General features: G+C 37.9%; 2 protein-coding genes and 1 long non-coding RNA gene across 7 annotated transcripts in view; 1 reads left to right on the top strand and 2 right to left on the bottom strand.

The window, feature by feature from the left end:
* The window catches only part of Mwh (multiple wing hairs), a 51,840-nt gene extending 39,981 nt beyond the window's left edge, over positions 1 to 11,859 (top strand). For 3 of the 4 annotated variants that reach the window (XM_072014512.1, XM_072014513.1, XM_072014514.1), the window contains exons 4-6: positions 6,165 to 6,456; positions 7,599 to 7,817; positions 7,954 to 11,859. In XM_072014512.1, the coding sequence (XP_071870613.1) occupies positions 6,165 to 6,456; positions 7,599 to 7,817; positions 7,954 to 10,335 (2,893 nt within the window). In that variant the 3' untranslated portion in view covers positions 10,336 to 11,859. Of the gene's footprint in view, positions 1 to 4,126; positions 4,843 to 6,164; positions 6,457 to 7,598; positions 7,818 to 7,953 lie in introns of those variants that run through there. The other variant, XM_072014515.1, reaches the window with a different exon arrangement.
* LOC139993100 (uncharacterized) lies at positions 5,135 to 6,714 on the bottom strand. The gene is made up of 2 exons (XR_011801288.1): positions 6,555 to 6,714; positions 5,135 to 6,492 (listed from the first exon to the last, which is right to left on the bottom strand). It is a non-coding gene; the product is annotated as an uncharacterized lncRNA (long non-coding RNA).
* Positions 10,909 to 15,089, bottom strand: LOC139993095 (sodium-independent sulfate anion transporter). 2 transcript variants are annotated; one of them, XM_072014517.1, is made up of 9 exons: positions 14,758 to 15,089; positions 13,418 to 13,641; positions 13,111 to 13,306; positions 12,811 to 13,031; positions 12,179 to 12,743; positions 11,882 to 12,108; positions 11,628 to 11,801; positions 11,390 to 11,552; positions 10,909 to 11,309 (listed from the first exon to the last, which is right to left on the bottom strand). In XM_072014517.1, the coding sequence occupies exons 2-9, from the start codon at positions 13,625 to 13,627 to the stop codon at positions 11,158 to 11,160; spliced, it is 1,908 nt and encodes a 635-aa protein (XP_071870618.1). In that variant the 5' UTR covers positions 13,628 to 13,641; positions 14,758 to 15,089; the 3' UTR covers positions 10,909 to 11,157. The 2 variants fall into 2 exon arrangements, with proteins under 2 accessions (XP_071870618.1, XP_071870619.1); XM_072014518.1 differs by lacking the exon at positions 14,758 to 15,089 and adding an exon at positions 13,717 to 14,117.
* Between the last annotated feature and the right edge of the window lie 32 nt (positions 15,090 to 15,121).

The following is a 15,121-nucleotide window of genomic DNA, read 5'->3' as shown; positions in this document are numbered from 1 at the left end:
CTAGCGGAATCGATTTATTTTGAAACCGATCGTAATAATTGCCCGTCAAGATCGATTATGTTATCGGCTAGGTTATCGTTTTCTTCTACTTCGTTACAAAGCTAAATGTACGTGTTATGTGGAGCGAAGAAACGGACGCACGATGTTAAGAATCATCTACAGCGAAGGAACAACCTTCGTTTTTGTAATATCGGCGTGAAATTTGTAGAATGTTCACGGTTCTCGGGATAACCGTATCGAAAATGCAAGAATTTACAGAATATCCGTAATCTCGGTAATAGTCGGTCTTTGGATTTGGGTTAACGAACAGTTGGAATTTTTCCACGTTCTTGTTCAAATCCACAGGTTAGATAAGTCGGAGGATTCTATTCCGTGGTATGCCGGAATAATTGACTTTGTAATCATTGGTACGAAACTAATGGCAAGCAGTCGAATGGAATTTTTGCTTTCCATCCGCCAAGTTTTCTATTGCCGCAATGTACTTTCATCGAGAACGGTCTCTTATCTTTATCGCTGTGGGATCAGCAGGGTTTAAGGATTCGCGTGTGCCTTGAAACGAGCCGTCAATGAAACAAACGTGTTATTAGAGTGTACGTATGCTCGGCGGAGCGAGAAAGAAAGAAAAGAATTGCCGAGGCATAACGAGTTATTATCACCTATTAACTGTTGAGACCGGGCGTTTAATTAGACGTTCGCATTGCTCTAATTAAATAAGAGCTTTGCGATTTGAGACAAATTGTTCGAGATAACCAGTGCACCCTGAGCACGAGACGTCTTTTTTCTCTTGTGAAACGCTGATATCGAAAACTTTAAAAGAGAATTCTTCATCATTCTACAAAGGCTCGCGTGTCTTGGCTCTTACTATGCGAATCAGGCTTCGTTTTCATTGATATTCCGTGTCGTCGGTTTCTTTCGTCAATCATTACTCGTTTAAAGGACCTGCCTTTCGGATAGCGGTCACTGAAAGGATTCCTTGGTCCATTCATAAAACCAAACTTCTTTGTATTCACGGAACGAATCTTTTCACTAGAATGAAAGATACTGTGCGTTGAATTTCGTATCTGCCAAATATTCACGAAACCGGTTCGTCAGAATGCTACCACATAAATAAACAAATGCTCCCTAACGATTTGTCTAAATTTTTAATTTATTTATCTACCTTCGGTGTTTGTTTAGTTACATCCAGGATTTCTTTATTTGCATTGCAGATTAATTTTTCTATTTTCTGGGATGCGTATCTGTACGCTGAATTTTTTATTTGCATTTATTTGTTTATTTACATATAAAATTTGCTCATTTGGAAATTCAGTGTAGATTACAAAAATATCTTACAGGTCATCGATAAAGTACTACAGTCTTTTACATTTTTCTTACAGAATGTTAGGAAGCGATGATGCCTTGGACGAACTCCTAGATCATTATTTAAAGATTATGCAAAGAAGCGTTTGCATTTTATGATAAGGCCTAATGAAGGGTGTCTCGTATTAACGTTCGAGATTACAGTTCGCTTAGAAGCACATAATTACCTCGTCACAAAAAGAAAAAGGGTTCGTAAAATTTATACAGTACGTTTCTTATAAACCAGCTTGGTTCTCCTCCTTTTTTTCCTCTTCTTCTTCCACGTGGGGGAATATCAACCGCGTCGAAGAAGCCTCGACCGGCCACCGAACCCACGATACCCCACGATGCTTCCGTTTCACGTAACAGAGAATGCGTAACTGCTTCCTACTTAATGGAAACCAAGGAAGTCTCCTTATTTCGCGCGATATCAAATCCCGTTTCTTCGTATTTCAACAAAGGAACAATCATTCACTTTCTTAACCCAAATTTCGCTTTTCTTTGAACAGCAATCATCAATGAAATAATTAAATTTCGCATACATATGACGAAGTAAGTATTTTGACACAGTGAAGGCGAAACGAATCGCGATTTATGTCGCGCGAAATAACTTTTATATTTACAACAATCGTGACTTCGATTTAATTGCAACAGTGCGTTTAGTTAATATCTGGGTGACAAGAGATATTTATCTTTTAAAACATGCACGCGTAATCCTCTTAAACGTTTTATATTCCATCCGTCCCTTTATTTACGACGTAACACCATGCATGCTAATAGACGATAATTTATTACGACAGAAACGTGATGCCTTTATCGCCGGTGCTACTGTAGGTGCCTACAGGAATAGGAATTATATGTACATACATATTTCGTAATTTACCTCCTTCGTGCGTTTATCCATATTGTCAGCACATATTTTCGTAAAATATATACGTAATGTAGTACTTCGACGTATAGCTCCTCTAAATTAGCTTCTGTTATATAAGACGTTATCTTTCATCGGTTATTGTCTTTGGAGTAACAATAAAAACGATAGAAGATGTAGCTTCCTAAGTGAAATTAACTTCCTCGATTTGTTCGTCGATGCTTTCCGATGTAATACAAAAAAAAAAAAGACACAGTAAAAAGAAGATGCGGAGCATGAATTACGCAACGTAGGCACAGGCCAAAAATATCGCGCGAAAGAGAAACGTCCCGAGTTACGGTGGCTTTCGTTTTCTTTTGCTCTTGTGTCGTCCATTGCCTTAAATTTTAGGGTGTGCCCACACACCAGGCAATAAGGAACACTTGATATTCATGCCGCGTCCGCCGAAGGTATTCTTACGTACACCGTGGTCTGCATAATGCGGGGTGTAATATAATGCACCCATTGCTGGCCGAAAGTTCGCATGACGTCTTCACGGAACGCGTGTTTTCGATAGCGAAGTCGTTCTCCTTGGAACGAATTCCTCTTTGTCCCCCTAGTCTTTCTTTTTTCCACCTCGCGTGAGACTCTTTCCGACCGCCTATGAATACATTATCTCGGAATAAAAACTCACTCTTAGAATCGTAGAGCTGCGAGTACCTGCAAGATAAACCACAATTCTCGTGTGAATTTAAACGATTGAAACGAACATCGAAGAGTATCATCGATGTCTTTCATCCGTCTCGAACTTTATGGACAGCGGTGGAAAGTATCGTGAAATTTATACTGATATCGGTTTAACAACGTTGCATAGGGTGGTCTGCGGTCACGTTTCGCTCCTTACGTATCTTTTACCGTCACTCTCGTTCACGCACGAGCTTTCATTTTCTCCAGTATCCAAATGGGGGCCTTGGTGTATTTTTAAGACGAGTCCAACAAAGGCTATCCACGGTGTTCGCGCCGTAGAATCGTAATGCCGCGGTGTATTTCGCGCACGTACACTAGTACACTTACACACGTGCGTACCACGATATCCCTGCACGGTATGCATAATACGACGGCTAACATAATGCATCTATTGTTGGACGAGAGAACTCTCTCTTTCTCACTCTTGTTTACCCTAAGGTAAATAGGCGACGATCGCATATACATAGGCGGTTACATAGAAAACGTTTTAATACTCATTTGCATGCATTCAACCGGCGTACATGGCGCTTATATACGGTGTTTATAGAATCACCGTCTAGACGAGAACGTCTCCTCGTCTTGAATAGCCTGGTTTTTTTCTTTTTAGAAGCCCGTAGGTGCGAGCTACAGAATGATTTACGACTGTTTGTCCAATCATTGGGTAAAAATTTGGAACACAGAGTAACGTTCTGGACGCGGAATTCCTCCGGGAATAATTACCTTTGTTAGTCATCCGATGAAGAAGAACACGTGTTTTCATTATTTCGTGGAGAATGCGGCGTGCGACGGAATTTTAAGAACATATTTCCCTGGGCGAATAACGAAGCTGTTACTTGTATACGAACTATCTTCTAAGCTGTTATTCGTGTATCAGCTACTGAATAATTTATCAGTTACTAATATTAGGGAATTGTCAAGTTACAAACCAGTTGAATTCTAGATCTCCTTTTCACAATTTTGAGTCAAATAGAATGATCAAATGGTATGCAATTTTTTAAGTCTTTACATCATTTCCAAAGCAAAAATGCAGCACCGTCGTGTTTTATAAATGACGTTACATACGCATTATGCTTATGCAATAGAAATTCTTATCTCGGTGAGGCAATGGAATTGAACTTTAACCAGAAATTTCTGACAATTTGCACTGACATACGCAACCGTGACGAATACGTAATTGACGTAATTTCTCTCTCGTTGGTAGAAAAAAGGTGCGAGTCGATGTCGTCCATTTATCGCTCGCACCTATCTTTTTGTCTTCCTGCATTTTGGCCAGTCACGAATAACGGAACGCGTGATATTGTCGACATTATGAAGGATTAATCAGCTATTTTGCTTGTTATTCGTGAACGTGCGAAATTTAGTATACCGCTAATTATGTAAATCTGGATAATTCCCTCGTTTTTTAACCAATGTCTTAAAGAACGAAAATTTTACCGCAGTTTACAAAGTTCTCGCGAAATATAACGCGATTGCGTAATAACTGAACCGTGTAGAAAGTGACAAAAGTGTTCTTGGCAAGGAAATTCTCACGACTCGGAAGAGGCAGTCTACAACAAGGTGTATAAAGCTGATGGAATGGCCGGTGCACCATGTTACACGCGTCTCAGCTGTATAATTAAGGAAATTAACGTGACACGATCAGAGATAACTCTCGTCCATTAAGCAGATCCCACTCGTACTGGAAAAGATCCCATACAACTGAAAGAAGAAACGCAATCGGTATATAGTCTCGAAACGAACTTTCTTCGTAGATACGTCATACTTTGACAGTCGTAATATCTATTTCCTTGGCTTCGCACCTGTCTACCTTAAGGCCATCACACGTATACTTACCAGTTCAATGTGGTTGTACAGGGAAACCATCGTGTTGTTCCTCTTCTTGGTCAAACGATCGATGAATCCGATATGTGGTAAAGTGATATCTTAACAAGAATTCTAGACGAACGATAATCGAGTATAAAGTACTAATAATGACACTGGTCGATACTCGAAGCTACGCGAAAGTCGATCATCCGTGCCTTTACATGCGATAAACGACGAAAATTTATTAAAAAAAAAAAAAAAAAAAAAGAAAGAGGAAGGAACCACATCGAAGAAAGAAATTTCATATAATTATTTGTGAGACTAACGGATTCCTTTTCATACAGCCTGTATCTGGGCATTTATGTTTAATAATAATGTTAGAATAAGTTGAAAAGCGTGTAATTTAATTGAAGTATATTTTCTCGTCCACCTCCTCGTATTTATTACATTAATAGTTATCGGGTTCTTGCGCCGTCACTCTGATAATCGTTCCGTTGACAACCTCGAAGGAACTTGCTTAATAGCGCGCTTATAAAACCGGATTGGTTTTTCTCTTAATCGTAAGGTCCCATAATTATGTAATTATACCTTTTTTCACCTTGCCTACGGTTCAATGGCTGTTACAGTAGCCTCCACAACATACCGAGGTTCAACATTAAAGCATCAAGTAGCGGGATTGATTGATGCAGTGACACTCAGCTCAGTGACACACTACGTTCTATCTTTTTAAATAAATACCCGCGTTAACACCTGACCGATTTATGTTGATTTATTTATCACCTTATTAATTATATGCTTAACGTTATAGAAATCGGATAATGCGATGTCCGCGATGATTAGTGCGCATCACGCGAGCAAGAATCACGCAACAGTGTCTAAGAGATATCTAGAGTTACGAGAATTAGAAGAAGAAACGCATACATACGATAAGACAGAATTGAGATAATAGAAAATAATCCACGAGAAGAACGTCTTCCAAATTCCTGGAATAAGGATTCTAGGACTATAAGAAACATATGCTAGTAGTCCGAGGACTTGATAGGGTGGAGTTGAACCGCAACACTGTAGAAAACGTGACATGATATCCGCAAGCTATATTGCATATATACACGTAACTGCACACGATAGATACTGAACACATGCGTGTGTTCAAGGTAAATGTGTTCATACCGTTACTTCCGGTCTCCGATACCATAGATGTATTAGGATATGCAATCAACGATGTATCACTTTGTAGTACATGTACCGCTTTCCGTACGATAGAACTTCATTTAAAATGACTTACTAACGATTCTAGCTTTAGCAAAAATCGTTAAAATAACGAAGAAAGTATCTAACGCCTCAAATAATTCTGCTTGTACTTAACAAATAAAATATCACGCTTGCGAATGAATTTTATCGTCGATTGAAAGAAATAATTATGTTTCAGCTTCGTTCAGGAATTCGCTTCACCGCCAGCTGATGGGATAACTTTGTTACTTGAGACACTTCGTGGTGTTCAGTTGGCCCAAAGCTCACCACCGTCTTCCGGTCACACGGGTCCAAGAGTGGGTACCAGAAGAGCTGCACTGGACGAGTTGGGTTGCGTCGAATGTCTGGCTGCCTGCACCGAACGATGCACCGACGCACCGAGGCTCCTAGTGCAAGCCCAACCCGGTCTTCTTGCTCTGGCAGTTTGTCTGACTAGTAGCTTGAACCGGTCCCGAGTCTTAGCTCTCCAGGTAACAATCGTCACTTCCGTTCCAAGCACCACGGTACTGTTAATAAAAAACGAATTCAGTTGGAATCGTACGTGTGGTATATTTCACATATCGCGTACTTCTCTCAAAACATAATTCTTGCATATCTTCCTATCATCTCGCAGTACATGTATCTTATATTAACGTCACATAACGTTAACAAGTGTTAACAGTTCGAAAGTTGGACACTTTATTTATTTGAACCGATTTGTTCGCCGCAACCTTCGCTTAGGTTTGATCTCGGAATCAAATATATATATATCAAATATATATATATATATATATATATATATATAGATAATTATATCTTTAGTTTTCGCCGAGTGCTTTATCGCGTGCCTTTATCGTTCGCTTTTATCGCCTTCTGACCGTTTAGCAAATAGATTCTCGTGCAATCTCTTCTAAAATGTACTACTAACCAGCGTAATAAAGTTGGCATCCGAGCTGTGACGGAATGTGTGATTAACAGGAGAGGAAAAATAAAAAGCAAACCCAATGGGGATAGAGTGGGTCAGGCTTCTGGCACTTGGCAAGATGATCGTCTCTTATGTACTATATCTGACCCATTCAGATAATCGTAAGCGCGCGTATCCAGCAAACTCGGTCCACTTGACGGCTGGGGCCCCGTTATTTCGAGAGTGTACGCCGTTGAGAACCAGTTTTTATCTTCTATCCAAACGTTATTCGGCCGGCTTCATTTGCAACCTCATACACGCCCCTATACTCTCCGCTACTTTTTATTTCCTCCACCGTCCGAGGAAGTGCACCTTGCCAAGCATCGCGGTTACGATCAGATGTTGACTAACCGAACTGGATAATTACTTCCACAGCACGTGATCACAGAGTTACGGCACAGCAAGAATATAATGAGAATAAAGAGATCGTTATCCCGTCGGTGAGGAACTGTCGACGGGATTCAGCTGTCGACCAATGCTACGAAAACTCGCGATTCTTATTTTCCATCATACGTAACTATTAATTACGCGCTGGTTCTAATTTCATTCTCACAAGAAATTTAGTTTGCGCAACTCTCGATCGCGATAGACGAGGGGAACGAGTTGCTGTTTAAGCGACAGGCTCAAGAATTTATTACAAGTTTCTCTGAGATTGTTTGCTCCTTCCAGTTACTGACAAAGGTCTGCCAGACACCGGGTGGTCACGCAGTGGTCTCGGAAGCTGTATCTACTCTTAGGCTGAAATATGGCGAGGGTGGAAGATTCCGTTTCCTCGCTGGAGCTCTCCTGGCTCCCAGAGCAGCGATCGCACTGAGAGTCGCAGGAGTTTCATTCCTGAACGCCTTCCTGAAATCTGCATCGCGAACGCAAACCAGATTGTACATTCAGGTAACGTATATCGATCGAAAACTGATAACTTCATAGGGAATTTCTATGATTAGAAATTATAAATTGTATTCGAAAATCTTTGACGATATCTTCACGATTTCCATGACGAATAACCGGTTGGTCTGTTCGTCATTAGGCTGAAGCCTGCGAAGCTGGACTGGAGCCGCAGGTCCTTCAAGAATGGCTGAAAGAATTGGACGGCAGGGAGGAGGACGCTTTGAACGATCTTCTACATAAGGAAGTTCAGAAATGGTCGCACAACTGCGTGGACGTGGACGCCCTACAGCGACGAGTTGTACGTGCCGAGGAAACTTGTAGGATTCTCAGTAAAAAAGTTTCGGCTCTGCAGACGCAACTTCAGCAAATGCAATTGGAGAAGTTGAACAATTACAACCTGGAGGATCGTGAGAAGATGACAGTGCTTGGTACGAAACAGTCGCCGAAAATGTCCTCGAACGCCGAGGACGAAGGCATCAGCTCGTCAGAGAGATCGAGTAGTCCAGAGAATACGAAGCACCAGTCGCGAACCAATCATCAGAAAGTCAGCGCGTCTCCGGATAACGATCAGGAAACGACGATAGACGACGTGATCGAGGAACTGAGGATTATCGTGAAAGACGCGGAGCAAGAGATCGGTGACGAGAACCACGAACAGAATCGGATAGATCATGCGGATCAGGACTTTTATAACGAGAATTCTTCCAAGACGAAGCTACATAGAACTAATTCGAAGGTTTCGTTAAATAATTCCGAAACGTACGTTTACGAAAAAGTCTTGAAGAGAGATCATCAAACGGACACGAAGATTTTGAAGTCCAACACCGGTTCTAATGTGTCCCAAAGCGTGATCAAAGGTGAACAGGTGACTTACTTTGGTAATGATCGGGATTACAGTACAGATTCCAGTGGTGGAACTAGGAGATTGAACGGTGAAACACGCAGAATTTCGAAATCTTCTGTGGAAGGAAGCGTGAAGATCGTTGTAAAGGGACCTGACGTGGAAGAAGCGATCGTTCCGACTATTCTACATCCTCAACCGCCTAGAAAATCACCGCCTTGTTTGTCGGCCATCATGGCAGTGAGGCACTGTGACTTTATCGACCAGGAAGAGGCGTTCAATTCTCACGATGAAGATATCGAAGACGAAACACTGGGTGATGGTAGCGATTCCCTTCTCAGTGCTTCTCGACTGAAATATAATGGCAAGAATCAAGCGTACGAGGAACAAATCAAAAACACCGAGGTCGATTTCCAAAAGCAGTGCAACCGGAAGGAAACGGAAAATACCAGTGATCGTAAGATGAAGAAAAGCTTCGACGATCTCCGATGTTTCAGTGAAAATGAAATAAAAGAGAAAAAAACGATCAGGAACTACGAAACATCGTGCAATACGAAGAACAAAACGACGAACGAAACGAAATCGAGTAACAGACAAACAGACGGAATTTCCCACAGACATAGCTCGAAATATAGAAGCGAGGTGGAAAAGAGGAAACTTCTTCGTAGATCTGCGAGTCACGATTACCTCGAATCAAGTGCTTCCAGCCCACGATCGAAAAGATCCAGTAAAAGTAGAGTGGAGAATCACATTAGAAAGTTTGAGAGCCTGAACTCTTTCGACGAGCATCGAAGTCTCCAGAGTTACGGAAGACGCGGCAGCTCGGAGAATTTAAGCAAACAGGAGCAGTTTTTCGGAGAAGAAAACTCGAGAAGTAGGATGCGCAGGTCAGAGTCGTTCCATCACGTATCTCATATCGCTAGAAAGGATCAGTGCTCGTCCCAAGGAGGAAGTGACAGTGGATTGTTCTATGTCACGGACTTCAACCTTGAACCTCTGGTAACGCGGAGACCCAGATCTATCGAGGCTCCAAAATCTCCCAATCTACTAACCAAATCTTTGGATAGGATCGACGAAGGTCTAGACTCGATGATCGATATTGTAATCATGGAGGAGAAAACTCAATGGAGTTCTAGTAAATATCAATCCAAGACGAAAAAGTGTCGAGAAGAAAGGGCACTCGTTAGATCGAAGTCAAGTAGATTAGAAGACTCGAAGAGTTGCTTCGAACTGACATCCAAAGGGAGGAAAGAAGAATCAAAAAGTAAACATCTAAAAAGCGATGAATTTTATTCTGGGCATGTGAGCAATAAGCAATTAAGAAGTGACGAGCTATACGAGGAACAGAGAAATCGAGAATGGAACGAGCTTAATTCTTCCAGGAAAAACGAATTTGATCTTGACTGTACTCCAATGATACTGATGAAGAATGGCGTCAGACATAATTCATTCTGTCAGAATGAGAATATTGGTAACAGGTTCTTGAATAAATCGATGGATTCCGGGATTTTCGCTGGACGAACTTACGACACATTTGGATTAGGAAAAAATCGGTTTAATGCTGGAAAATATTCGGGAAATCAACAGATGAAAGAAAGTCCAATTGGAAGAAGAAACACTACTTCCTCTGCAAGTGGAAATCGTGGAAAAGTCACTGATGTTGTTTCAGGACTTTATTAAAACTATATGAGTATATTCAATTTTCCTGATTTTGCTCATATGCTCACAGAAGACATTGTATTATAGATTGAAATATATTCTTGTACAGGTTTGAGAGAGTTATCAAGAAGCTTTAAGCGATTTTTGCTTAATATTTCATAAACGTTTCGTATTTCTTTTCTCACACTCGTTACATGACGACATCGAAATTAAAACGTAATATCGTTGTTTGTAATATTTATCTTAATTCGCAATTCAGCCAACACGCTACTCCAATGTTGGTACGTATTATTGGCCAATTGACAATCTAATTTATATTGTAATTAATACTGTTGATAAATCTGGTAAACATGTACGTTTCAGTATGAAAATAAGTATTTTGGTGATGGAGCGATTACACGATTTTAATGGACGGTGTGCAATATATTCTTTCTTTCAAATAAGTATGTATCTTTGTAATTAATTAATTGCGTTAAAGAAAAGACTGTAATTTATAAACGTTTACATAGGCGTGTACAAATTATAACACATAAATATTTACACAATATATTATTTATTTTTTATTGGTATAACAAGTGTAAAAAAAGGCAGAAATATAACATACTTCATTTATGTATAGTAAATCACATATATTTACATCTTAATTGGTACTGAAATTGTCAAACATTTCATTTTCTGTAATTTAATTTAATAATACTGAAAATAATCCAACAACGTCCTGCGATGTGTATGCCACTACTCTAATGAAGTGCAAAAGTAAAATGCTTATTTAATCAATTTGAATTTCACTTCTTGAAAAGAGTTGAAAGCAAAATTTAAAGAGTTGAAAATATTCTTTACTGTTTAACTAGCTGTAGCGTGTAACAATGTAGTTGTAACTTCATTAAGCTCATGGCATGAACGACTACTTCGGTGAATGATTTCAGGACTACTTAATATTAATGGTTCGTGCGACTTATCTCGTGTTATTTCCAACAGTTGTTGCGATGATTTTTCTAAAAATAGAAAACAATTAAAAAATATAAGTTCTCGTCCGAACATCTTTTCTATATTAAGGTGGATATATTTATACTACCTTGGTGCGTCGATAATAAGTACGATAATTCATCCTGGGTAGAAATATATTGGAAATCTTCTCCACAGGCTCCTTTAAGTACAGCAATAACATCCGATCGTGGATTGTAAAAATATAAACCTTGTTTTCGATTGTTAAATTCATTTATCAATGTTGCTATTCCCTGTAATCAAAACTTATTACAATAGGTACCAGTTTATTACTTTACTATATAAAATTTTATTACTAAATTACTTACTTTCGCAGCAGTAAAATCAGCTCCTAAGATATATCTGCAATCAACTACAACTGGAACTTGACAAGAACCTTGCTTTATACCGGCATTGCCGACTGACTTTTTAATGAAGTCTACAGCTGGGAAATAAAGACTATTTCCTGGTGTTACTAAGAGATAGTCGGCCCCAGAGTTAGTCTAAAATGTACACAAATCATATACATTTAGAAATACATGATTATGTAATTTTACTAAATGGTTTTTCATTTGTTACTAACTTTACACTTATCAACATGTATTGTAGGACGTGCAGAAGGATACAATAAGAATATAAGATTTGTCCCCACACCTAATAAGATTCCATACTCGACACCAATAATTAAGCAGAACAAAAAGGTAACAAACATTGGAATCAGATCTTTTTTGCTACTTCTCCATATGAGCTTTACAACTTGATATTCAATCATGTATATTACTGCACATATAATAACTGCAGATAAGGAAGCTAGACAAATAATATTAATTTAAAGATATTAATACACAAAATATGAATAAAATAAGAAAAATGGCATTACCCTTCGGAATAAAGTAGAAGTAAGGAGTAAGTAGGCTGAGAGCTAGCAATATTAATATTCCAGTGTATAAACCACCCATTGGTGTTTTTACACCACTAGCATGATTCACTGCAGATCTACTGAAGGACCCAGTAACCGGCATTGCACTTGCGCAAGATCCAAGAACATTACAAATTCCTAAAGTAATTAGCTCTTGAGTGGCATCTACTTTACCACCATTTGCAAAAGCCTTTGCTATTGCTACATTCCCAAGGACACCAATTATAGGTACTAATGCTATAGATGCACCCAGTTCTGAACACATTTCAGTGAAACTTAAAGTCTCATTTTTTACTTGTGTAGAAAAAGGAGGCAATCCAAAAGATGGAAGACCAGATCTTACAGGGCCAGTAAGGATGAATGGAGAACCATATTCAGTAGAATTTAATTTGTAAGCAATAGTAGAACAGATTATAACAATGACAGCATTTCTAGCTGTTGATAATAACCATATCATTTTTATCAGTATCCTTTGATATTTAGTTGGTTTCTCGTTATTTGAACATAACTTGATGTCCTTCATTTTCTAAACAATAAAGATCCCTTAATTTACTCCTATAATTATTTAAATAATGTAACTAATAAATACTTACCCTAAATAATAACAGAATAGTAATACAAGAGAAACTCATCCCAGTATCCCACCAACTAATCTGATGAATATTTTGTAACACTTTTGCTAAAGTATCTAAAAACCCTTGGGAGGAGATTTTTAATCCCAAAAGTCCCTTTAGCTGAGAAACAACAATTATAACAGATGTTGCAGAAGTAAAACCAACTGTGACTGGTATTGATATAAAATCTATAAGTACTCCTGGAAAACATTTTGCAGTTTAAAGTAAATATCAAATAATATTATACTGCATAAATATTGAATAACATAATGAAATTACCTAGCCGTAAGAAAGCCATCAGTATTTGTAAACAACCACACAAAAAGGCTAATAATATTGCAAAATCCGCATTTCTACCTTGGACATATTCATGAGTCATCAATGCCATAAGAGCAGTGGGTCCAATTGTGATATCCTTGCATGAACCAAATACTATATATACCATAGCTCCCATAAATGCAGAATAAAGACCATACTATAGAACACACACACACACACACATATATATATATTTTGTTATTTTAAAAGTAACGAAATTAAAAAAATAAATTAATTGTAAATTTTTTTTCAGAAAATAATTATTTACCTGAGGTTCTAGGCCGGCTAAAGTAGCATAAGCAAGACCTTGTGGCATAACAGTGAGCCCGACGGTAATGCCAGCGATAGCATCGTTCAAAAATTTTTCGGAATTATAATTTGGTAACCATACCGTAATAGGTATACGTTTTTTAACAAATTTATTTAATTGTCCGCCTTTTGAATGCCATTGTTTTTTGTCTATTGCATCGAGAGCCATTGTAAATTATGTACCTTTATAAAAAATAGGAAGCCGGTTAATCTAGACACTAAACAGAGTAATTAATTTTTTAAAATAGTAATCTTTACTTGAATGCCCAAAAAATTAATTAATTCGAATTATTTTTCAAATATCCCTTTCAAATTCACAAAATTCTTACTGGTGGAAGCTGAGATTTTCACCGAAGCGCAGCTTCTTACGCTCACTAATGTTTTTCAAATGATTGTTGAGTTAGCATGAATTGTAATATCATAATGCAACAGAAAAACCTATCTAGAATGTATTTAAATTAACGGTATTCTCATTTCACGATTTAACGAGGAACTGAAAGAAACCGAAGGCCTTTTGGCTGCTTATATACCCAGACACAGTGCAAAATTTATCTCACGTTACCGAAGGAAAAATCTCGGCTAGCCTTCGTACTTTTTGCATCAATCGCCAACAATACTAATTCTTATTCGATGTAAAGTAAGAATATATGTATTGATAATTTCAACGTTAAAGCAATTCCAAGTGCGATAATATAAATTCTCCGAAAAAACAGATTTATCTGTATCCATATAGAGATTTTTTTTGTAAAAATTTGTCGACAAAAATAATGATTAAATAAATGATAAATCAAATGTAGAAAAACAAAAAAAATAACGTGCCCTACTTTTTGAAAATAGAAAATATCATTTTCTGTTTTTTGCTAATATTTTAAAATATGGCGAAACAACGATATCATTGGTAGCAATCGCACCGTTATCATAATTATTCAAGAATATTATTCATACGATACATACTTATCAACGATAACAACATATCTACAAAATGGCATGGTTTCAATTTCACCGGTGTTTAAGGTTACAGTAGCTATAGATGCTTTTTTTTTGCTATTTTATGTATCATTGACCACTTCTCCTGTTCCGATACAATATTTTACAACATTCTTCTGAGACCATTTAACTCCACCGACTTAATTAAAGGGCCATAGCTACTTGACCCTTTTCATTGACAACAATCGGACACGCGTTAAAAAAGTATATAAACGCGGTCATACGAATTTAATTTTTATATCTGTTTGTTATATCAATATGAACTTTAAATATTATATGATTACAAACGTTATATAAAAAGGAAATACATACCAATTATGTAGTACAGTGAATAAGATAACATACTTCTGTCAAATGCAAGTATTACAGGGCACACCGTTAATTATTATAAATTATTATATTTGTATGTGTCATTTTCTCGATAGAGATATTGATTGCCTATGAAACTGAGTATAACCTATTACAGGCTCTGAGTTAACACGATATCATAATTTTTACAACTTTATAATAAATTTACGTAAAAATGGTAAATACATATATACTACTTTCCCTACGACTACGACAAGATCGTATACGCGCCGAACACGATCTTATATAAACTGAGCCTGAGAATCGGCATTTCGTTTGTTGGGGATGGTCAAAGAGAAAGTGCAGTTCGCATATTTATCAATAGAGG

This window comes from Bombus fervidus, chromosome 12, assembly GCF_041682495.2.
Source record: "Bombus fervidus isolate BK054 chromosome 12, iyBomFerv1, whole genome shotgun sequence".
NCBI classification, from domain to species: domain Eukaryota; kingdom Metazoa; phylum Arthropoda; class Insecta; order Hymenoptera; family Apidae; genus Bombus; species Bombus fervidus.
This window is presented reverse-complemented; position numbering and strand designations above follow the sequence as displayed.

Excerpts from the sequence above, each read along its gene's own strand:
- LOC139993095 (XM_072014517.1), bottom strand. The coding sequence starts at position 13,627 with ATGGCTCTCGATGCAATAGACAAAAAACAATGGCATTCAAAAGGCGGA. Across the intron at positions 12,744-12,810 it reads CTATTCTGTTATTATTTAGG|AAAATGAAGGACATCAAGTT; the intron begins GTAAGTATTTAT and ends TTTATTGTTTAG. Across the intron at positions 11,310-11,389 it reads CTTATTATCGACGCACCAAG|AAAAATCATCGCAACAACTG; the intron begins GTAGTATAAATA and ends TTCTATTTTTAG.